Raw genomic sequence first — 25,241 nt, forward strand, 5'->3', positions numbered from 1 at the left:
ATGTAGCAGTTGTTTCACTCATTCAATTCAGATCTTTGAGAGAAGATTTGGAGGGGCAAGAGTCTAAAGCAGTGTCTTATAACCCACTTTTTTGAAGTTTATATGGAATAAATTAGCCAATGATTTATGGACCTTTTTAAGAATAGAGGATGTCTCAAAAGACTTAGTGCAGTTTTAGCTTTAGTAACTTCAGAAGTAGAAATGCTACACACACTTATTTAAGTTTCTTTACTTTTACCCTTATTTAGTTTTGTGAATTTACATTTAAAAATTTTTAATGACTAAAACAAAATTCAAATGGTATTATTCAAAATTCACAAAACTAAATAAGTGACAAATTTAAAGAGTTAAACTTTCAAATGATGTTTTTAAATAAGTTTGTATCATTTCTACTTCTGAACTTATTAAACTAAAGCTATACTAAGTCTTTTTGGAGACTCGGTATTTAAGAAAGGAAAAAGATAGTTGCTTTATAGAATGGTTTTCATAGTTGATATTGTCTAGGCCAGTCTGTAGGCTAAGAGGTGGACTTCTGAGGATTCTTCCAGCAATTTGACCCTGTATCTAGGGAAGTTGCAAAACTTAACAGTGTACAAATTCAAGAACGAAGTAACATGTCACCTGTAAAATACCCAGGATAGTGTAATTTGCAATGTGCAAAATAAGCAAACATAGCTACTGTAAAAATACACACATTGTGAGGTGTTAGCATGGATGATCTTTGTTGAAATACATTGTGGTCTAGATTCTTTGACGAATAAGTAAAGAGTGAAGTTCATCCGCCAATGCAGGATTCAGACGGCAAGCCTTGAAATCAAAAAGAATCAGATATTTAGATACATTATAATTGTTTGAGTCCTCCTTCTTCTTTTTTTTAAATTCATTTCAGAATAGTAGGCCAGGCACAGTGTCTCACGCCTGTAATCCCAGCACTTTAGGAGGCTGAGGCAGGCAGATCAGGAGATTGAGACCATCCTGGCCAACATGGTGAAAAACACACCTAAAATACAGGTCTCTACTAAAAATACAAAAATTAGCTGGGCATGGTGGTGCATAATCCTAGATACTGGGGAGGCTAAGGCAGAAGAATAGCTTGAACCAGGGAGTCGGAGATTGCGGTGAGCCGAGATCATGCCCCTGCACTCCAGCCTGGTGACAGAGAGAGACTCTTGTCTCAAAAAAAAGAGGAGTGAAGTACAGTGAATTTCAAGGAAATTTGTTAAGATACTTTCTATTCTGATGTACTACTTTAACCGAAGCAGAATGGATCCGTATTCAAAATAACCATGTTTTGATCATTTGAAAGAGATAACATTTTATCAGTGCCAAGAATAAAGGGAACTTAGGCACCAGTGATAGCATTTTATTTTATGAATTATTAAAGTAAAATGGAAAGCATTAACATTTGGCCTCAGAGTTGATCTCATTTATGTGAATAACAGCATCTGTAATAATCTTATTTTAAAATATATACCTAAAATAGTTTTATCGTATCTCAATAGTGACAAGGTGTATAATTTCTAGAATGTCAAGAATTTGGGAGAGAGATCTCTCATCCAAACCCTACTCTGTGCATAAAGTGTCCCTTCAGTATCCGTGACAATTGGTCACTGGGTATTTGCTTGGTTGCTTCCAGTAACAGGAGGTTATCACCTTTAGAGAAACTTGTGTTTTTGTTTCCTCAACTGTTGTTTTACAGGACTCTTCTTATTTTAAGCTGATGTTTCTCTCCATGTACCTAGAATCATTGAAAGGTCCTAACAGAATGCATAATGATGGTTTCACAGAAACCTAAGACTCCAGGAAGCTGGAATCATCCCACCTGACAGTGGCAGAGCTGAGAGCAGGCCTGGGCGTGTCGCCTCCAGGTCCCAGTTACCATCTTACTGCCTCACCTGCTGCTGTAACACACTGCCTGCCATGGGCTCTGATTCTGCTCACTCCCCACCCGTTCCCTTCCTATGGGACACTGCCGGTCTGGTGCAGGCCACGGTCAGGACCCCTCCTGTCCTTTGGCTCTGAGGGAGATAGTCTCCCTCAGATGACATTCCAGAGCCTTCACTAGTTTACTGCCTCAAAATGATCTCCATTTTATCAGTGTCCTCATAATGTACAATGGCCCAAACTGAGTTGAGTATTCTAGATGTGGTCTTTTTAATGCAGAGTAATGGGGCTGTTTTCTCCCGTCATATGGAAAGTCGTTCTCAGATTGCAATCTGTTTGCTTTTTTTTTTTCTTTTTTGAGATGGAGTCTGGCTCTGTCACTCAGGTTGGAGTGCAGTGGCACAAGCCCAGCTCACTGCAACCTCCTCCTTGCAGGTTCAGCAATTCTCTTGCCTCAGCCTCCCAAGTAGCTGGGACTGCAGGCATGTGCCACCACCATGGGCTAATTTTTGTATTTATAGTAGAGACGGGGTTTTGCCATGTTGGCCAGGTTGGTCTCAAACTTCTGGCCTCAGGTGGTCCTCCCACCTCAGCCTCCCAAAGTGCTGGGATTACAGGTGTGAGCCACCGCGCCCAGCCTTGTTCTACTGTTTTATTCAGGATGAATATATACTACATTTCAGAATATGTTTGATAGAGTTTTCTTTCTTTTTTTTTTTTTTTTTTTTTTTTTTTTAGAGAATTCCTAAGTCTCATTGACTAGAATTTTCTAAGGATATTAAGCATAGCATAGAACCTGAAATTGGCTTTGTTTGGAAATTGGTGTAATACAGAGAGCTTTTTTTTTTTTTTTTTTTGAGATGGAGTACCAGGCTGGAGTGCATTGGCATGATCTCAGCTCACTGCAACCTCCACCTCCCAGGTTCAAGCAGTTCTGCCTCAGCTTCCAGAGTTGCAGGGATTACAGGCATGCACTACCACACCTGGCTAATTTTTGTATTTTTGGTGAAACCCCATCTCTACTATATTGGCCAGGCTGGTTTCAAACTCCTGACCTCAAGTGATCAGCCCGCCTCAGCCTCCCAAAGTGCTGGGATTACAAGCATGAGCCACTGTGCCCTGCCGGCACAGAGAGCATTTAAATGAAAAAAGTTAGACAACTATTATACTAAGAATGGTGTAGCGGTAAGTACCTCAAAGGCAGTTGCATTTGGCTGTGTGCTGTGTTTATGTGTTAATATGACTTTGATGCTCTGGAAGTTTTAATTTTAAGCAAAGTAATTTAGGGTTCCCAAACTTACCTAACATTGGAATCCCATGGGGAGCTTCAACAAATATGCTTCAGTCTCCTAGAGACCATGACTGAAATTTTCTGAAATAAGACCTGAACTTTGGAATTTGTAAAAGATCCTCAGGTGATTTTAACATGCAGAGAAGCTTGGGAACCACTGCTGTGATGTCAGAGTCAGCCACAGGACTCAAAAGACTGTTCCTTCCATCGTTCCCCCACGCAAGCTGAACAATCTGTGTACTACACCATTGCTTTACAAAGTCTGTTATGATGTAATTCTAGTTTAGACTCATGGATGTGATGGACCTAAGATGTGCACAGCTTTTTGGCTTTTTAAACTTAGAGTTAGTATTCATAATGCTCTCCCTTACCCCCTCCACTACCACACCCCCTGCTTTTTAGCAGTTATTTTAGACGTGAAATGCATTTGGGATCTAAATAAATTGGTCACATGGATTAAAATATGAAAAGCTTATTTTAACTGATTACCTCAAACTCAAGAATACCCCTCCTAAGTGTGGTAGATGTCATGCTCAAAAAAACTTTATACTTCATTGCATACTAGAATGAACACACAGGTTCACACTTTTTCTAGATGAAAGACATTAACTGTTCCGCTTTAAGGTCTTGGTGCTGGGCCTTAGGCTGCAGATCGTAGCAGAATGAAAGTAATTTGCATCAAAATAGGACTTTTAATCATTTGAGCTACATTATGCTAATAAGAATCTGACAGAATTGTCTGCAAACAATCTGCATGTCTGACAGCCTCTCTGTAGACAAAGGTTATCTGCCCAGTAATTGAGTGGCAAGAAACCACTAATCCATAAAATCATTCAAGTTGCAGCTAAAAGCCTGGCAGTTTCTCTTTGGGTCAATTTATATTTTGTTCCAAAGCTTACTTTAGAATAATAGTGTTTAGCTGTTGCTTCGTCCCTGGTGATGCCCAAGCCAAGCTGAAGACACCTTGCGTGGTAGAAGGATGCCATCGCCATGCCTCTGCTGATGAACTCCGGGAGACATTCTGTGACCTGGGCGATCATGGGGATGTCGTGAACCTCATCATAATCAGCAATCCTGAGAGGATGTAGAGTTGTGAAATTGAAGAGGACATCAGTTATGGTTTAAGTGTAAAACGATGTGCCTAGAAACTCCTTGTGCCAAAGCGATTTCTCTCTGCTGCTTTGAGAACTGAGTTGTTTGCTGTGTGGTAAAGGGTTTGTGTAGCCAACTCCTACCAGGAGATGAACTTAACATAGTGGTGGCTTTACATCTCTATAATTATGCTCAGCAGGCTCAATAACCACTAAAAAACAAAGGTATGTTTCTTTTTTCTTGTAATATTACTATTGGAAGTTTAATGTCACTGTGGATTTAACCTAAATGGAGGAGAAAGCATTTTCTATTTCTTTGGATCACGTATGGAAACATAACCTTAAATTTGGACCAGCCACATAGGACCAGAAAATCTTTTAAGTAAAGTAGCACATCCTCTTTAAAAATGGGCAATGAAAAGAAGTCATCCTTTATATCCAGACATAAACATGGAGAATTGTGTGAAAATGCGATCCAGTCAACTCCATGTTAACCTCCATGTTAATCACAGTGTTATATAGATTAACATGTTAACCATGTTAACCACAGCGTTAACTCCGTGTTAACCACAATGAGTAGGAATGTGGAGAATAATGGAAAGCACCAAAGATTTTAAAGATTTAAAGTCTTAGTTCTAACTAAGATGAGCACTTGCTTTGAGACATTGGCAATCACTCCTGTAAGTGGTCTGCTGCCTGGAGCCCAAGACAGTGGGGAGGGGGCTAAAAGCATCTCCTCCTTTGCTTCATTCTCTCTTGTAGATCACTGCCCTGCACTAAGGCTTGGAGAGAGGAGAGACCCGGCACTGGGAAACATACCAGCACACGCAGAGTCTGAGGGCCACTGCAGAGAACTCCCAGGTCTGTTTCCCTGCCATGTCGCTTTTATACACTGTGGGTAAATATGTGTAGGAAAGTACATGGAGCCTTACGGACTCCAGAAAAAAGACTTGATTATATATTTTATTACATATAGTGTCAGTCTTTTAGCCACATTCTCATGTTACAGTCCCTACGAAGCTATGTTTTAGTTGTGCACTTACAGAGCTGCATGACCAAGGAGTGTAGGGAGAAATGAAGACATCATAAATATTTGTGATATGCCAAGCTGTGTTAAGCACATTATTATAATCCTGCTGTAAAAGCATTCTCTTCTTACAAAGCAAGCAATTGCTGCTTAAGAAACTTGCTTCAGCTCATAGCACTGAAATCCTGAAGGCTAATTGCATAGAATTGTGCTATCCAGTATGGTAACCACTAGCCATATGAATATTTACATTAATTAAAATGTTCAATGTTGAGTGCTAAGTTGCACTTGACACGTTTCAAGTGCTCAATAGCTGTCATTTCTAATATTGCAGAAAGCTCTGTGAAGGATTTGGCATAGAACATCTAGTAGGAGTTCTTGTCAATACTTTTCCTCCAGTTATTTACTCAGACATTGCTATGGTTTGAATAGGAAGTTCCCTCCAAAATTCCAGTGTTGCTAGTGTGATTGTATCAAGAGGTGGAGCCCTTAAGAGGGCATGAGGGCACCTCCCTCATGAATAGAAGAGGTTTCCTGTAGCTTTCCGCTGTCACGTGAGGACATAATGGTCTTCCCCTCTGGAGGCTGCCGCCCTCACCAGACAACCAAACCTACCTTGATCTTGAACTTCTTGGCCTCTGGAACTGTGAGAAATTTCTGTTCTTTAGAAATTACCTGTCGTGTAGTATTCTGTTACAGCAGCACAAAACAAAGATATTCACCTTTTGGAAAATGCAACACACTTTGTAAAAAATTTCATCTTGTAGTAATACTCCACGAGATTGCCTTGAGCATAGACATTTCCCCGTTCTGCTGCTTCTCTTAGGCAATGCAGGGCAGCTTCAGTATCCTGGCGGATGCCTTGTCCGTACAAGTACATGAGACCAAGCGCACCCTGGGACTCCAGATTCCCATTGCCACATGCCTCTGAATGCCAGTAAAATGCCTGAGAAAAGCACAGTTTCATCATTTTATTTATGATCCACTCGATGAAATTACAAGGGAATACTAGACAGAAAAGAAATCTGTGGTTACAAGATAGCACTATTAATCATCTCTAGGAAATAGCTGTAGGCCTTCGGACACATCTCACGCTAGCACACATGCCTAAAACAGTGTGGAGGTGAGTTCCTCTGCTGTCTGTCCACAGTGCGGGTGAGGTCACAGTCCAGACAGCTTACGGCAGAGGAGGACCAGCTGTCCTGGCTTTCAGGATCTGGGGATCTTGCAGAGCAAGGATCAGGAAGGTACCAAATAGGAACAAATGGTGTCTGAAAGGCTTGAGGCACAGCAGAGGCAGGAGAACCACCGATGCTATGGGGGAGTTCGAGCTCCCAGTGCATTCTAGAGATGGCAGCTGCTGTGATCGGGGCAGCTAAGGATAAACGCTATATGTAGTCTCAAGCACATTTGCTTCAGAGTCCGCTGCAGTGAATTTGAATTAGTTTAAAAAATTGCAGGTGGCTGCTCATGTATCCGAAGATGGCCTTAGTTGTTACGTGCCTCTTGCAAATTTGCCATTAACGTTAACTCTCCCCGATGGTTTTAAATATAAAACCCACATACTTCTTCCCCACCATTTCCTTCTCCCTATAGGATTTTTTGGAAACTGTTTCGATCGTTGATGAAAGATTATATTTCTGTGAAAATCTTAGATGGATTTAATTTGTAACTAATTCTTAGTATATTTTACTTACTAGTATCATTTATTTCTCAAATCAAAGGTAATATTAATCTATTCATACTTAAAAAGATTTCGGCCTTAATTTCAGAACTGTTTCTCTTTTTTTAGCTTTGATAGTATAGGATACAAAATACTCTCAGATTCATGGTTTCCTTTGGTAGAGGTAGGGAAGGTGACATTTATAATTAAAAGGCTTTGAGATCCCCAAATGTACACTTTCTCTACATTTTAAGGAAATAGAAGACATATTTAAAACTACATACTTGTTCCCCACCAATTTCTCAAAAAAGAAGTAGTGAAACAAACAGTAATCTGAATATAACGCTAGCATTAAAAAGAAAGGCGGGAATGTCACCTTTTCTAACTCTCTGGGCTCCCTGGTGGCGTAATACAGCCCGAGGATGCCTTGAGCCTTCACACTGGCTTTGGGGTTCCCATTGTCTGCTGCAATAAGCCACAGTCTACAAGAGAAAGTGAGGCATGTTATTCTTGGTTTCAATATTTCATTCAATCCTAATCTTGTTTTCAGGTAGGATTACCTTTCAGCTTCCTCATTTGACCGTTTAACACCTTTTCCTTCATAATAAGCTCTTCCGAGGTTGTAAGCGGCTGCAAATTTTAAGTGCCTTGCTTTGGGACATGGAGAATCAATAATTTTCTTCATATAGTCCACCCCTTTCTCCTTCGACAAAAGAAAGAACAAAAAAACCCCTCATTTTTAGTTTTGCCCAAACTGAATTTCTTTCTCCCAATAAGGCTGTGAAGTGTCCGCCCTCTGATATGATGTTTAATAGTATGAATCTGCCCAGTCCGATTGTCCTGGATTCTGCAGTGATAAGTGATAAGGACGAAAAGAATTTCTAAAAGCATATCTCTTATTCAGGCACTCCCAGGAGCTCTGGGATATAAGGCATTTCCTTCCTTTTACAGCTGCCTGAGTTGATTTAAGTCTCAATATGGGCTTCCTTTTTTCTCTTCTCCCTCCCGTCTGAGAATCCTTATCCTGAATCAGCATAGTTGTTAGAACTGACTCAAGTGCAAGAATGGTCAGGAATCTCTTTCACATTTCTAATTCTTACAATACACTTGGGAGCCCCTAACGAATACTGTCTTCCATTCAAGCACACTTTTTACTGTGTGCTCATAGTTTGCATCTAATATACAGATCTTAGTCACTAATATGACAGTAGTCACAGGGAAAGCACAGATGACATTCTAACCACTATCAAGACCACATCAGCACCCTCCACCCCCAAATACATCAGACACAAACCTTTAAACATCACCCAGAAGAAGAAAATAACGTTGGACGAGCAAATAAATTTTGGTTTTTGTTTGTTTGAGATGGAGTCTTGCTCTGTCACTCAGGCTGGAGCGCAGTGGAGTGATCTTGGCTCACTGCAGCCTCCCACTGCTGCCTCCCAAGTAGCTGGGATTGCAAGCATGTGCCACCAATGCTCGGCTAATTTTTTTATTTTTAGTAGAGACAGGGTTTCACCATGTTGGCCAGGCTGGTCTCGAACTCCTGACCTCAAGTCATCTGTCTGTCTCAGCCTCCCAAAGTGCTGGGATTACAGGCGTGAGCCACCATGGCTGACCTCAAATACATTTTGATACACTCATTCTAGCCTTTCCCTCACTGCTTTCTCAAAGTGCTATTGCTGGCCGAATACCACAGTAATAGATGAGAAAGTAAAGGAGTTTTAGTGATGCCTAAACTATAGGGACTTATTTTTGTGAATATGTGAAGTAGATATCTACCATTTTCCCCCCACCTGAACTGGACAGTAAGATAATTTTAGGTAACAGTTATCAAGTGAGTGGTTAATACATCTTCCCACGGGTTACGATTCAATCTGGACAAAATATTTAAAACATTGTCTATAGGTACCAGAAAGTACCAAGCAAGCAGGCCAAAGAAGAGATTACTCTCGAAAACTGCAGTTGTGAGGGATCCATAGAGTTCAGTGAGTCCGAGGCAGGACAAACAAAATCTTCTCCCAGGTACATGTCATGCTCAAACTGCTAAAAGCCAAACATAAAGAAAAGCTGGAAAGCAGTTAGAGGAAAATGACACATTACATTCAATAAAACTAGGGGCTGGGCTGGACGCAGTGGCTCACTTTGGGAGGCTGAGGTGGGTGGATCACCTGAGGTCAGGAGTTTGAGACCAGCCTGGCCAACATGCTGAAACCCTGTCTCTACTAAAAATGCGAAAATTAGCCAGGCGCAGTGGTATGTGCCTGTAGTCCCAGCTACTGCAGAGGCTGAGGTGCAAGAATCACTTGAATCTGGGAGGTAGAGGTTGCAGTGAGCCGAGATTGCGCCATTGCACTCTAGCCTGAGCAAAAAGAGGAAAACTCCATCTAAAAAAAAACAAACTACGGACCAGCTTCATGAGAAGTGAAGACCAGATGATTTTAGAATGACATATTTAAAGTGTGGACAGAAAGAATTGTCATCCAGAAAAATAATTCATAAAAAAATGAAGGGAAATTAAAGGCATTCTTAAATGTTTAACAAAATCAGAGAAAACTCATTAACTCCAGACCCATGCTACAAGAAATGCCCCTTAATGAAAGTCATTCAGGGCCAGGCACGGTGGCTCACGCTTGTAATCCCAGCACTTTGGGAGGCCAAGGCAAGTGGATCACCTGAGGTCAGGAGTTTGAGACCAGCCTGGACAACATGGTGAAACCATGTCTCTACTCAAAATACAAAAATTATCTGGGCATGGTGGTAGCACCTGTAATCCCAGCTACTTGGGAGGCTGAGTGAGGCAGGAGAATTGCTTAAACTCGTGAGGCAGAGGTTGCAGTGAGCCAAGATTGTGCCAATGCACTTCAGTCCGGGTAACAGAGCGAGATTCTGTCTCAAAAAAAAAAAAAGAGTCATTGAGGTTGAAAGAAAGTAGGAAATGGTGCCAGATGGCAGCTCAGGCTGATAGCAAGGAATGATGAGCACCTGAAAGATGGAGCAGACATCAAAGGACACACACGAGCACTCATCTACGTGTGTACATATTTTCTCTCTCTTTTTCCCAAAGCTGTGTGACTAAAGCAAAAACTAGAACTGTAATTTGTATTCTGGGGTTGATGACCCATATAAATGTAACGTGTATACCAGAACACACAGCAGCAAGGATTGGGAGTGGGTAAATGAAAACACTTCTTCAACGTTCCTACGATTCATCTGAAGTAACTCGCTATTAACTCTATGTAAATTGTGACATTTGAAAGTGCATATTACAATCTCTTAAAAAAAAAAAACAGCTAAAAAATTAAGTGGAATGTTAAATGGTAATCAAATTATCCCATCACCATTTCTCTTAAGTCTGAAATGACATTTTTTTTTTTAAATTTTGAGACAGTCTCACTTTGTCCCCCAGGCTGGAGTGCAGTGGTGCGAACCCAGCTCACTGCAACCTCTGCCTCCCGGTTTCAGGTGATTCTCCTGCTTCAGCCTTCCAGGTAGCTGGGATTACAGGTGTCTGCCACCATGCCTGGCTACTTTTTGTATTTTTAGTAGAGAAGGGGTTGTACCATGTTGGCCAGGCTGGTCTCGAACTCCTGACCTCAGGTGATCCACCTGCGTTGGCCTCTCAAAGTGCTGCCGTGAGCCACCACACCTGAACAGAAATAGCAATTTTATGATATGCTAAATACCCACGTATATATGTGGGTAATACCCAGTTATGTGAATCTGGAAGGGTTTTGGAGAGAAACTGACAGTCGGGTTGGAGTTGGGGATGGAGAAAGGGAAGAGAGGCAAAAAGAAATTGATTTTTTAAAAATGTTTTTTATATAAATGTAAAAATACCAATATTCTTTAAGATGCTAAAAATCTAGATGTCATTCAAATATAAGGGTAGATATGTATTAAAATATAATTTTAATTGTGTCCAATAATCCACTGACAGTGCAACCTTAACCACTGTGACCAAGACACGAACTTACAGCGTCTAGAGTGGTCCCCAGCGCATCATAATACATCACTCCTAGCTGGTAAGTTGCTTGATGGTCTTTCTCCTTGATTTCTTCAAACTGTTCTAATGCTTCTTCATACCATCCCTAGAAGCACCCAGAAGATATTTAATTATGATCTTAAAGTAATCCCGGGCCCGGCACATGGGCTCATGCCTGTAATCCCAGCACTTTGGGTGGAGGTCAGGAAATCGAGACCATCCTGGGTAATATGGTGAAACCCTGTCTCTACTAAAAATACAAAAAGTTAGCCAGATGTGGTCGCCTGTAATCCCAGCTACTCAGGAGGCCGAGGCAGGAGAATCGCTTGAACCCAGGAGGCAGAGGTTGCAGTGAGCCAAGATTGCGCCACTGCACTCCAGCCTGGCGACAGTGCGAGACTCTCTTTCAAAAAAAGAAAAAAAAAAAAGTAGGCGCGGTGGCTCACGCCTGTAATCCCAGCACTTTGGGAGGCCAAGGCGGGTGGATCACGAGGTCAAGAGATCGAGACCATCCTGGTCAACATGGTGAAACCCCGTCTCTACTAAAACTACAAAAAAATTAGCTGGGCATGGTGGCGCGTGCCTGTAATCCCAGCTACTCAGGAGGCTGAGGCAGGAGAACTGCCTGAACCCAGGAGGCGGAGGTTGCGGTGAGCCGAGATCGCGCCATTGCACTCCAGCCTGGGTAACAAGAGTGAAACTCTGTCTCAAAAAAAAAAAGAAAAAAGAAAAAAGAAAAAAATAATAATCTCAAACAGAGGCACGAAGGGTTCAAGTGTTTGTGCCCAAGTTAAACACACAGTTAACAAGCAATGCAGCCATATCTGAACCCATGCCCCACGCTGAGGAAGCACGCTCTCCGCCATGGTGCTCTGCCATTGTCAGAGTGACAGGCACACAGTGGGCCCTCAGCAAACATCTGTTGCCAGGATAGATGAAGGTGCCGTCGAAAAGTGGGATATAGGTGAACAGCTGCCCAAATACTCAGTGAATGAAGGACAGTCGGTCCCTCTTCCAGTCTTCCCGTGGAAGTCAATGAAAAAGGGAAACGACATTACTGGAGTTGGGGTGACAGCTCACTCTACTTGCCAGGCTACCCCAACATGATGTGGAGAAAGAGGGCGATTTCCTCCTATGCTATCCGGGGACACCTAAAACTGCCTCTATGTACTAGACAAAAACCAGGGCTCCAATGAGTATTAATACGAAGCTATCTGATTATATATATATATATATATATATATAAATATATTTTTTATTATTATTATTTTTTTTTTTTTGAGAGGAAGTCTTGCTCTGTCACCCAGGCTGGAGTACAGTGGCACCATCTCGGCTCACTGCAACCTACACCTCCCGGGTTCAAGCACTTCTCTGCCTCAGCCTCCCAAGTAGCTGGGGTTACAGGCGTACACCACCACGCCTGGCGATTTTTTTTTTTTTTTTTTTGTATTTTTAGTAGAGACAGGGTTTCACCATGTTGATCAGGCTGGTCTCCAACTGCTGACCTCAGATGATCCACCCACCTCAGCCTCCCGAAGTGCTGGGATTACAGGTGTGAGCCACCACACCTGGCCTGATAATATAATTTGTATTATTAAATATTTTGAGCAAAAACATAAAAATTTGATTTTTAATCTAAATCTAAAATTGATTTTATACTATAGTGACTCCCATAAATGGCATTCATGACATGGATTTTATGAAGAAAGGTTAGCTAGCTCCTTAGGCTGGCAACAGTGTATCCTACTTAAAGCCACAGATAGTCTGTGTCATTTGACAGAATTTTCCTAGTAAGACACAGTCAGAAACTCTACATGAAGTTTTCCGCTGAGGATCTAACAACATAATTAGAGGAAATGAAAATGAACAAGCAAAAAAATAATACCTCTTCAAAGTAGAGTTGACCTCGTAGGAAATATGCCAGATGGTCCCCATTTCGTATTCTTTCCTTCAAGAGCTGCAATGCCTTATCCACCAAACTAGCATGGGTGTAATGATCTGATTTTAACAAGGGAAGGAATTTCATTAACCACACAATATAAATTTTCTCTCTTGAAGTAATAAATCATATAAAATCCATCTAACACGGTGGACATTCTTTCTTTCTAGTGCTCATTCCTACAACTGGTCTCCTTAGCTCAAGGACTCCTTCCTGAAAAAGGGCGTGATCACAGAACCTAATGCTGTGACTTGTATAATAAAGCAATATTGGCCGGGTGCGGTGGCTCACGCCTGCAATCCCAGCACTTTGGGAGGCCGAGGCGGGCGGGTCACCTGAGGTCGGGAGTCTGACCAGCCTGACCAACATGGAGAAACCCCGTCTCTACTAAAAATACAAAATTAGCAGGGCATGGTGGTGCGTGCCTGTAGTCCCAGCTACTCGGGAGGCTGAGGCAGGAGAATCGCTTGAACCCGGGAGGCGGAGGTAATGGTGAGCCGAGATCGCGCCATTGCGCTCCAGCCTGGGTGACAAGAGTGAAAGTCCATCTCAAAAAACAAACAAAAAGATATACTTGTTGATTGGATTCACACTAGCCCTGCTCATGGCCAGGTAGGAGCCCTACCAGTGCAGGGCTAGGTGTGAGTCCATGCATTGGTTTGTCTTCAGTGGGCACAGCTGCCTGGAGGAGTGAGTTAAATTCTTGAGCCTTAATGAGAGCCCCTCTAACCAAATTAGCAACCCATCCCTAAGATAATGTTTTTAAGTTTATAGGGAAAATTAGGTATTTAAATAATAATTGCAAGTAAAGCATGGGATTGCTCTCTTTAACAGAAGTGACATCTGGCTTCTGTTTTCTAGAAGCATGTCAAAGTCCTGAGAGTAAAATCAAGGCCTGTCTGTGAGACCACACTGATGATTTGCTACCAGATAAAGGAGCAGTTTCACAGATTCTTGCAGGAAAACACAAAAGGACTGTAACGATGAACCACTTCCTTGAAATCAGTGAAACACATTATTTCCTGTCTCATTTGTTGTTGCATACAAAGTGAACTTTTGGTGAAAGTATTTTCCAAAGGAAGCTTAAATCTCAGGATTTGTACCAGTCTTTTCCTTTTTCCACTGGAAGAATTTTTGTTTTTTAACAGCATTCTGAGATAGAGAGGCATAAAAGGGGTTCTTGGGCAACTTTTCACTGGTCAACTTCATCCTTTTTCCACAACGTGTATTCTGTGAGCAAGAATAAAAAATAAGATGGTAAGAAATTCCTTCCTCCAGCAAAGTGCAAAGAGAGACTCTAGGCCCCCACCAGCTGCTCATCACGATCACCTAGATAGAACACCGGCCACCAAGTCTGGAGGATGTGACTATTCTTTCCTAGGACACCAAGACCTTCCCTAGCTGAGGTACAGCCATTCTCCGTGTCATTGTCCATGGCGTGCCATTAACAATGAGACCTGTCTGGCTATGGGTTTATTCATGAAGACAAGTCATGTCGCCCAGCACACGCGTTGCCACGTAGTGGGTGACACTGCCAGACTCTACTGGTGTAGAGTTCTTCTACACCAGTACTTTCTGTGCCCTTGTAACTGACAGTCATCGGACGAATCCATTTCACCTGAAAGCATGTGTCTCTTTTACCTGGGAACACACCATATTTTAGCTGTGTTCAGTTTTATCTTCCTGTCTGTATTGGATTGCCATGTTATAAGATGGATCACAGTTGAGTGGTAAATCAGTGTCTTCATATAAAATGTAGAGGTCACCTCATTTGGGGTGAAGGAGTCCAGGTTGGCCCAGGCTGAGGGCAGAGAGACAGCAAACTCAGTTGTTGCTATGCTTCTGTGTTTACTCCTCAGCATTCCACTGTTACGGCTTCTTTCACCAATCGGAAACAAGCTTCCAGCAAAGCTTCCTGATTGGAGGTCAAGAGAAGAACTCGAGAGACCTTTAGTGTGAGTGGAAAGCTGCATTTTTACATAATTACATGATGCTATATTAGAAAATAAATTGCTTGAGTGAGAATGAAATGCAGAAAAAAGAAATATTCAGTATATTAGGGGAAAAAAATCACTGAACTGTCTTTATCATTTTGGAGGAGTCATTTAATCTTTTTTTTTTTTTTTTTTTTGAGACAGAGTCCTGCTCTGTCACCAGGCTGAAGTGCAGTGGTGCCATCTCAGCTCACTGCAACCTCCGCCTCCTGGGTTCAAGCGATTCTTCCACCTCAGCCTCCCAAGTACCTTGGACCACAGGTGTGTGCCACCATGCCTGGCTAATTTTTTTGTATTTTTAGTAGAGACGGGGTTTCACCATGTTGGCCAGGATGGTCTTGATCTCTTGACCTCATGATCTGCCCGCCTCAGGCTCCCAAAGTGCTTGGATTACAGGCGTGAGCCACCACTCCTGGCCGCAGCATTATCATTCTTGTACATGATGATTGGATCTCTGGAATCCAAAGGAATCAGCTTAAAGACTGCATGATTTAATTAGCTCAGCAAAGTGGCAGGGTACAAAATAAGTGAACAAAGATGAGAAGCCTGTCTTTCATAGCCAGTGAGAAGCTACATTTGGCAAGGAATGTTCGTAGTAACACAAAAATATAAAATATGTGCGAGTAACCTCAGAGAAGTATCTATGACCTATATGTAGAAAACTATTAACATTTTAAAAATTAATTTTAAAAATCCAGGACTCAGTCAGAGACCCAGAAAGTGATGGGCAGAGAGGACAAGAGAAAAGGCTGGGCACCAGCCTAACTTGATGCTCTTGAGGGCACGGGGCAGGTGGATTCCAGCCATTTCTGTGCTTTGGAAAAGCTGCTGATGGTGTTTTTGTCTTCGCGTGAGCGCCATCCTCACTAGTCCTGGCCCACACCTTTGGATATAGGAGACACGTACACCCCAGCATGACCCCTGGACCTTGGAGACTGCACCCTCCAGCAGTGCCTGGGACCCTTGTACACAGAGGGGTCAGTAGAAACGTAGTTGCTCGGGACTTACTGAAAGGACTAGCTAGTGGTGACGAGCTCAGGCAGCAGCACTGCAAAGGCCACTGAGCTAAGGACAGAGTCAAGTGGATGCCCTGGAGACATGTATGTACATTATGTTTACTAACATATAAAAGGAAAGAAGGGAAGAAAAGACCCTACAGGTAAAACACATCAAAACCATTATGTTGGATGGGCGCGGTGGCTCATGCCTGTCTTTAATCCCAGCACTTTCAGAGGCCAAGGTGGGTGGATCACCTGAGGTCAGGAGCTCAAGACCAGCCTGGGCAACATGGTGAAATCCCATCTCCACTAAAAATACAAAAATTACCTGGGCTAGAGGTACGTGCCTGTAATCCCGGCTACTTGGGAGGCTGAGGTGTGGCCAGTGTCACGTCGGGGTCACCACCTGAGATGTAGATCACCACCTGCGGAGGTCTGTCCTGCAGACCTTGACTCAACAATAGATGAATAAAATGCACTCACGCACACCAGAATACAGTGAGTCTCAGTGGGCTAGGGATGGTCGTCAGCTGCTTTCAGAGGGTGACTGCAGCTAACTGACCACGCTTCCTTGTCCTCCTTGCATTTATTCAGTATAGATTTAACAGAGGTTCTAAGTCAACAGACTCGTGGATAGTTACCGTGATTAAAAGTGGTTTTACGAATGGTTCTGGAGGCCCGGAGTAAACACCTTCAACCAAGTAATTCCCCTTCAACCTCCCCCTGGGTGGGCCATCCAGCACAAAGTTTACATGAGCAAACAAATTAGAGCAGACACAAAGGAATATGGCATAAACAGACTTACCTGGGGAAGCGTTTATTGTCCCTGTCTTTTACCCTATGACTCAGAGTTCTGACGTAATGGACTGGCTGCCTTCAGGCCATTCCATTAAAACCTCTGGGACTTCCAAAAGGTTCTAGACTATAATCTTCTAACTTTGCCTAATATTTTGCCAGCCACCCTGAGTGAATCACTGAGGCACAAGATGGGAGGTGAAGATGGCAGTGATCTGAGATTGTGCCCAGCACTGCGGCCTGGGCAACAGAGTGAGACTCAGTCTCAAAAACAAACATTCAAACAGAAACCACCGTGTTGAACTGTGGAATTATGTGCAGCTATATAATGCTTTATTTGAAACCTCAGGAACACGTATGTTTTAGAATCCAGATGTGTTTGGATTTTGAAATGTCACACAATACCCAGATAACATCTAACGCATTACACCATCATACTGCAGAACCACCTGAGCATGGTCTAGGATTGCACCCTTTTGCCATAATTGTATTTCTGCAGTAAAATGTAATGTTGTTCACGTAAATGGAATAAACACTAAATATAGTCTCAGGTGTGTGCAGGAAAGATGAGCTTGCTGCCTTAAGAAGTATAAAAATACTTTGTTTCAGCCTTCCATGTATTTTTGAATTGCAGGGAAGAGACTGTGGAGCTGTACATTTCTCTTCTCTATTTCTCAAATTTTCTGTAGTAACATTGTGGTGAGGTTACAAATTTACTGACATTGCACACAGATGGACAGCCTTAAGCCTCCATGTTCCCCCCGAGGTCCTCACCCTACTGGATAACTGGTTCTTGCAGAAGTGGGCCGCCTCTTCACACCAGAGCTGGAGCAGCAGCCCCCAGCCCCGGGCCTTCTCAATGTCTGAATGTCTTGAAGGCTCTCTCCCGATTTGGGTTAGGAGGCAGGGGTAGATTGAAGGCCTCTGGATCTGATTCCTGCCGCTCTCTGTAACTCCTTTTCCCCACTGTTCTGTGGATGTGGAAAGGCGATTGCTGAGGATAGGCCTAGGGGAGGCCCCTGTGGTATGCAGACTGCCCATTAAGTTAGTTGAATTTAAAGTTACATTAGTATTTTCAGGCCTGTGGCGCAGCTATAAACCCAGATGATGGAGGAGTTCATGGCATCTAAGGCAGGGATTCGAACTCAGAAATTAGTCAAGTGGCTTCTCACATCCCAGATGGTAGGCGAGTCTAAGGTAAGAGCAGCGCAGTGCTCTTCTGGTCTGATGAGAACAGGTTAGGCTGGTTTCATGAGAGACAAGTCTGTCCTGTCTACTGTACCAGCAACATCTCATCCTTATTCCCAATATTAATTAAACCTTTGATATTGCCATGTCCAGGGGTCGTATTTCTGCCTATCTACCAACTCAAGGAGATCTTGGGCTCCCGGATTTCCCTTTCCTTTTACTAGCCCTATTATCTATTTATCAATCTCTCAATCATCTACCTACTTACCTACCTAACCTACCTGGCCTGCCTGCCTATGAAGCCTACCCGTCTATCTCGGACTTCCAGTAAACACAGGTTCAGTAAGAATGAACCTTAAGCTTTTGCTTCCTCTACCTCATAGTGTTTTCACAGCAGTTGTAAAAAATGTTTCAAATTAAAAATTAGACAGATAAATCATATTTCAATTATATATGTACATGCTTTTTCTGAAGGTATGCTATGTATTCATCTACTGTCTTTATAGTCTTTAAATGAAGAAAATAGGTTGAACAATAAACATTTCCTTATAATAACTCAAATTTGTCAAAATGTGTTAACATCCTACTCAAATTAATCGTTGTTCCTAGGAGGTGAAAAAGTATAAACTGCTGATCTAACAGAATAATAATTAAGCAAGTGAGTATCAGTGTAGTGTATGATGCTGATATAAGTTCTATTCCGAGTATATATCTAGTATTCTACATTTTCCAGGTACTTTAAATGATTTTCATTAAAAAAAAACAACTGAGTTTCAGGCCGGGCACAGTGGCTCACACCTGTAATGCCAGCACTTTGGGACGCCAGGGTGGGTGGATCACGAGGTCAGGAGTTCAAGACCAACCTGCCCAAGATGGTGAAACCCCGTCTCTACTAAAAATACAAAAATTAGCTGGGCATGTTGGCAGGCACCTGTAATCCCAGCTACTCGGGAGGCTGAGGCAGGGAACTGCTTGAACCCAGGAGGTGGAGGTTGCAGTGAGCCAAGATCGTGCCACTGCACTCCGGCCTAAGTGACAGAGCGAGACTCTGTCTCAAAATAAAAAAAAACTTGAGTTTCAAACTTTTGAGTGTCTCAAATCATCTGGTAAATCATTTTTAGTTATCCAATTTTATGCAAGTGCAATTGGTAATACAGATTTCTGATCTGACAGGCTTAGTATCTGTTCATCCATGGTCCTTATATTCTTTAAGTGAAAGAAACAGTCTGCATGGTAAGTACAGCAGTAGCCCTCTGGCCTAGCGTTCTTGGGAGTGGCAGGTGGTCCACTGAACAAGAGTGACAGTGGAGATTAATAAAAGAGTGTCCATAAATACCATTTATACTTTATACTTAACATGTGTAAAAAAATATAGTTATTTCCCAATCTTTTCATGTAGGGCCAGAAGTGATTTAAGTAGTGTTCAACTGTGAAAATTTAGTTTTCTTGCATAAACCATGGGCATACGAATTCCAGATTAGGTTTCTTTAAAATGGAGTATAAATTTTAAAATGCCCATAAACAGAGTACGGAGTTCTTCCTCCATCTTTTACAGCTGACTTGAAAACAATTTTTCGTAGTGATGACTTTGAAAGCATTAATTTTCTTACAATCTCTTATGTCTCTCTCATGTCTCATCAGTTATATAATATTTAATTGAGGCTGGGCGCGGTGACTCACACCTGTAATCCCAGCATTTTGAGAGGGCACAGAGGGTGGATCACTTGAGTTCAGGAGTTCAAGACCAATCTAATCAACATGGTGAAATCCTGTCTCTACTAAAAATACAAAAAATTAGCCAGGCATGGTGGCATATGCCTGTAGTCCCAGCTACTTGGGAGGCTGAGGCAGCAGAATTGCTTGAACCTAGGAGGCGGAGGTTACAGTGAGCTGAGATGGTGCCACTGCACTCCAGCCTGGATAAGAGAGAGAGACTTGGTCTCAAAAAAAAAAAAAAATGTAATTGAATTATATTTTATAATAATCCTTATAGGTGTGGAGAAACTGACTCTTGGTAGGTACACAGTTTAACTGGTGTGAGCCCAAGCGACTGACATCCTAGAGAATGCCTAAGGCCTTCCAGTGGTCAGTGCAATAGGCAGTCAGCGTGTCTTACGAGGAAATGAGGTGTGTTGGGTAAGCAGATCAGACAGCCATGAGAACTCTGTGGCTGTGAGAACTTTTTAAGTGGCCTCAATTCCTCTTTTAGGAAACACTTTATGTTTTACAGTAATTTCAGATGTACGGAAAAGTTGCAAAGATACTACACGGTGTTGCCTCAGTTTCCCCTACTGTTAACATTACATTATATGGTATGTTTGTCACAACTAAGAAACCAACATTGGTTCATGAGAATTATCTAAAACTCTATACTTTATTAGGATTTTACGATTTTTTTCACTTGTCCTTTTTTTGTGCCAGGATCCCATACAAGTTACCACACGAAGGAGTCCTGTCTCCTTAGCCTCTTCTGGTCTGTGACAGTTTCTCAAACTTTGCTTTTCATAATCTTGAAAGTTTTGAGGAATACTAGCCGTATGTCCTATAGAACGTTCCCCCAATCAACTTTCATCTGTCTTACTCATGATTAGACTGGGCTATGGGTTTTGGGGGAAGAATACCAAAGAGGTGAGGTGGCCTTCTCATCACATCCTATCAACAGGACTTTTCACTAGGATGTTAACTGTCACCTGGCCACGGCAGCATCTGACAGGCTTCTCCACTGTAAAGTCGCCTATTTTTTCCCCTTCCCATGCTCTGCTTTTTGGAAGCAAGTCGTTATGTGTAGCCCACATTCAAGAAGGCGCTGGAGGAGGAATTCATCTTCACCAGGGAATACCTACATTAAGTATTTGAAATTCTTTTCTAAAGAAGCATTGTCTTCTGTCTCCCATTTATTTATTCATTCAGTTGTTTATATCTGTATAGGCTCACGGATACCTATTTTACTGAGTCATAATCCAACAGTGTATGAGTTTGTTCCAGTTTTGGCCATTGGGAGCTCTTTCAGGTCGGCTCCTAGGTCCCTTTGGCGTGTCCCATCCTTTTGCTTTTTGAGCATTTCCTTACTTGTTCTGGTATAAAAGATGCTCAGGCTCATCTTGTATTTTCCCTGCCCCAGCCCTAGAATCAGCAATTTCTGCAAGGAGCCCTGGTTTCTTTTACTAGGGAATGGCATCAGAAAGCCAGATCGGGGTGCTAGGTGGGTTCATTGTTATGGGGTGTCACTGCTTTAGGCCCTCTCACAGCAGGCAGAGCTAGGACACAGACATATGCTAACCCCTGTATACACGCACACCTGTAATTATTTCTGCTTCTATACATCTTTATTAACTATGAATTCTTACTGATATTGTGGACAAACCCATTACCACGTGGCTCATTTTAGTCGTTCTATTTCCCTCTCCAACAATAAGAAACCTGGCTCCCCCCATCTATCAGTTTAATATGAAGGACTAACTTTCTACCTTTTTCTTTACTTCATGTAATTCTATAAATTTATCATCTGTAATTTCCAGATGTCATTGAGAGGAATATATGACCAGGGGAAGAAATAACAAAAATATGAAATACTCTTCAATTTCTCCAAGTTCTTAGTACACAGTGAAGAAGTGGACATTTAAATATGGTTGCCATTGAGACCACTGGAACCCTTTTGATTATATGCTCTCAGGAAATTAAACATCAAAAGAGGATAGCTATACTTTCTCTTTTTGCCACAATATCCTGTTGCAGCAGTTGTTTAGAATAACTATACAATTTATCACCTTCCCCAAGAAATTTGAGTTATCAGTGCTAGAAGAATTTACGTTAAAGAGGAATTAATCCTTTAATCTACATTAAAGGATTTCTTTGTGAGAAATCCTTCCGTTTTTACAATCATTAGGGTAAGGGATTTCTTGACAGTGGCCAATGAAGGCCAGAATTATATCTGATTAATTCAAGTCATTTTAAATCTGTGGATGTTTTTTTAAAAAAAAACTTTAAAAATCTGTTGAAATTCCAGATCTGGCTAAAACCTCCAGTCTTTGAAAAGTTTTCATATTTGGAATGATATTTTCACCTTCAGTATATGAACGACAGAACTATTATTGCCACAATATAATTATTAATAAAAATATTGTTACTTCTAAGGCTCAGTGGACTCTGGTCAACGTTGATATATCGTGGGTTCCTGGACGGTAATAAACAATTAAGATATCATAGTCAGAAATGCTTGGTCCATATTACTTCAATGCTTTGGTGCTATGATATTCTCAAGAGATTTAAAAAATACATGTGAAACCAGGCCAGCTATTGAGAATTTTAGTTTTCAGTATTTCTGAGATGAGGCCTCACTCTGTCACCCAGGCTAGAGTACAGTGACATGATCTTGGCTCAGTGCAACCTCTGTCTCTTGGATTCAAGTGATTCTCCCACCTCAGCCTCCCAAGTAGCTGGCATTGCAGGCACGCACCACACACCTGGCTAATTTTTGTATTTTTAGAAGAGACAGTTTCACCATGTTGGCCAGGCTGATCTCAAACTCCTGGCCGCAAGTGATCTGCCCGCCTCAGCCTCCCAAAGTGTTGGGATTACAGGCGTGAGCCACTGCATCTGGCGAGATTTTTAGTTTCACTTTACATTCTGTCACTTGCTTTAGAGCTAAACCTTTCTATGGCATTACTAAATATACACAATCCAATTACCGCTTTATAAGAGTAACTGGGAATTACTAGGTATTCTCTATTACTGCTCCTTTCAGTGCTGTGCAGTTAGGTAATGCTTTCCAGTGTTTTCTTAATAAGAAACAGGAAAACACAGCAAGCCGGAAATAGATAAAATTAGCTCATTGGTGTCTGGCGCGGTGGCTCATGCTTGTAATCCCAGCACTTTGGGAGGCCAAAGCAGGTGGATCATGAGGTCAGGAGCTCAGGACTAGCCTGGCCAACACATGAAACCCTGTCTCTACTAAAAATACAAAAACTAGCTGGGCGTGGTGGCAGGTGCCTGTAATCCCAGCTGTTTGGGAGGCTGAGGCAGGAGAATCACTTGAACTTGGGAGGTGGAGGTTGCAATAAGCCGAGATCATGCACTCTAGCCTGGGCGAAAGAGCCAGACTCTGTCTCAAAAAAAAAAAAAAAAAAAAAAAAAAAATTAGCTTATTGGTTCTACCAACTACGTCTAATAATTTTCACCTGGCACGATTCACTTATTCAAGAGTAACTGAATAGGAAGTACTAGGCTTAGTATTGTGGGAGATTCAATTCCAGGAACAAGGCTACGTTAACAGTCATTACTAAATGACAAAGCTGTTTTTCTATGGATTATAATAATTTTCTCTGAAGACTTTCTTTTGCGGCCAGGTGTGGTGGCTCATGCCTGTAATCCCAGCAGTTTGGAAGACAGAGGCAGGTGGATCACTGGAGGTCAGGCGTTTAAGACCAGCCTGGGCAACATGGTGAAACCCCGTCTCTACTAAAAATACAAAAATTAGCTAGGTGTAGTGGCACACAACTGTAATCCCAGCTACTTGGGTGGCTGAGGCACAAGAATCGCTAGAACCCGGGAGATGGATGTTGCAGTGAGCTGACATCACGCCCCTGCACTCCAATTTGGGTGACAGAGCAAGACTCTGTTTCAGGAAAAAAAAAAAAAGGCTTAATTTTGCATTACAGAAACCAATCTTAGTAGCCTGAATTTACCAGAGGTGACCACAATTCTTTAAAACGTACAGGTATAAGAATGTGGGCTCTGGAGTCAAACTGGGTTCAAATTCCTCATTTACCTTCTGATCATTACATGACAAGTTAATGGAGCTCCCTAAGCCTCAATTTCCTTTTCTGTAACATGTAGGTAATATCTATCAGCACTAGTCTTGAGGCACAAGCGCTCACTGAATGTCCATTTGTAATATAATAAACTGGAACAGGCGTTAGTGGTTAATCCTTTCTCACGTGTCAGCCTCTCTACTTCACAGCACTGTTGTACGTGTATCATCCACTGCCCTAGACTGAACTACACATAGCGCTCTCAATACTAGAAGATATTTCACACTTCTTAGAGATACTCTTCCCTTCCTGGACTACTTAGCAAAGTCTTACGCCTCAAGACTCAGCCCACACATCTCTCATTTATTTGGTCACTTACACATCATCCAACATTTTTTTTTTAAACACTCTAAATGACATCCTCATTCTGGAAACACATATATCAGCAATTAAAACATGTAAAATTAGCACTGCTTAGGAGAACGCCTATTGGATATGCATCTTAGATTATTTTCCTTTTTAGAAAACTCATCCCACGTGCTACACGCCTGGTGAAACTCGTTACTTGCCAGTAAGATATTGTCCCCAAATGTACTTACCATGTTTTTGTGCACTATAAGCTTTGTTCAGTTTATACTTTCTAGGCCCATGACTAACGATGAGTCAGATATCCAGCTGAGATATCACTTTTTCTCTGAAAACAATGTAAGCAATGGACAAGTTTGCTGTGATTAAAGGGAGAAAAGCTGTAACGACTCCCGAAATTTCTTCTCCTTGTGAAATATGCATATGGAACAGGAAGTTAAACGACCAGACTTCATGCATACTGAACAGAATCTTGTTTCAAAGAAATGAAATACGGAGGCACTTTCACCACAGAACCATCCCATTACATATGCTAACTGCAATATTTATGTTCAGAACTCTAAGAACGTGTCTGATACTCTTTAGTAGTTAGGGATTCCTGAAAAGGAACTTCTGTGCAAACCTGGAGCTCAAATACACGGGGTGGGGGGGGGGGGAAGGGATAATGAGGGGAGAAACACCAGGTACAGGTGATGGGGGATGAAGGCAGCAAACCACCTTGCCATGTATGCAACAATCCTGCATGATCTGCACATGTACCCCAGAACCTAACGTACAGTTTTAGAAAAGCAGTGTGCTTATTGATTTGATAAAAGGGAAATTGGCAATGTGGACATATGCTCACCTCATAAATCTGACAACAGTATCTCTGCAGTGCCATTCTTTACACACCATTAAAAGGTATCGTGAATAGATTAAATGTTAAAAATACGGACTATTAAGAATGATTATATTTGAACACACGTTTATGTTCAAATATTCATATCAATAAAAATGCTTAAAACTACCCCTTGGGTAACTAAGTATAATAACAAACTTGCAATTGCAGACTGTGGCTCTTACTACAAGACCAAAATTAGAATGGGAAGACCACTTATCTTTAGAGGGCAAGCTTGAGCTCGTCCATCATCATCACAAACGCACCAACAGAAGGGGATCACCAAAAATGTAGGGAAAAAGAAACGCTCGGCCGGAGTTTTAGCGTCTAGGCAGATCCTTCTGGAAGGAGGCTGAGGGCGAGCCCGGGGAGCAGCTCTGACGTCCGCGGCTG

At 42.0% G+C, this 25,241-nt stretch overlaps 1 protein-coding gene across 3 annotated transcripts; it reads right to left on the bottom strand.

Moving 5' to 3' along the window:
- On the bottom strand, positions 1 to 25,236 carry LRP2BP (LRP2 binding protein). Of its 3 annotated transcripts, none has more exons than XM_032298796.1 (8): positions 13,984 to 14,936; positions 12,827 to 12,939; positions 10,934 to 11,047; positions 7,517 to 7,659; positions 7,333 to 7,438; positions 6,016 to 6,239; positions 4,075 to 4,249; positions 1 to 807 (listed from the first exon to the last, which is right to left on the bottom strand). In XM_032298796.1, the coding sequence occupies exons 1-8, from the start codon at positions 14,198 to 14,200 to the stop codon at positions 742 to 744; spliced, it is 1,158 nt and encodes a 385-aa protein (XP_032154687.1). In that variant the 5' UTR covers positions 14,201 to 14,936; the 3' UTR covers positions 1 to 741. The 3 variants fall into 3 exon arrangements, with proteins under 3 accessions (XP_032154687.1, XP_032154689.1, XP_032154688.1); XM_032298798.1 differs by lacking the exon at positions 1 to 807 and adding an exon at positions 24,205 to 25,236 and having other exon boundaries at positions 3,511 to 4,249; positions 13,984 to 14,110; XM_032298797.1 differs by lacking the exons at positions 1 to 807; positions 7,517 to 7,659 and having other exon boundaries at positions 3,511 to 4,249; positions 6,016 to 6,301.
- Between the last annotated feature and the right edge of the window lie 5 nt (positions 25,237 to 25,241).

The sequence above is a fragment of the Sapajus apella genome, unplaced genomic scaffold, assembly GCF_009761245.1.
Source record: "Sapajus apella isolate SASKATOON/1434 unplaced genomic scaffold, GSC_monkey_1.0 scaffold39, whole genome shotgun sequence".
Classification (NCBI taxonomy): Eukaryota; Metazoa; Chordata; class Mammalia; order Primates; family Cebidae; genus Sapajus; species Sapajus apella.

Coding starts and splice junctions, on each gene's coding strand:
- LRP2BP (XM_032298796.1), bottom strand. CDS start 14,200: ATGAGCAGCTGGTGGGGGCCTAGAGTCTCTCTTTGCACTTTGCTGGAG. Junction 6,240..7,332: donor AGCCCAGAGAGTTAGAAAAG/GTGACATTCCCG, acceptor TGCTTTTCTCAG/GCATTTTACTGGCATTCAGA. Junction 808..4,074: donor CTAAACACTATTATTCTAAA/GTAAGCTTTGGA, acceptor TTTGATTTCAAG/GCTTGCCGTCTGAATCCTGC.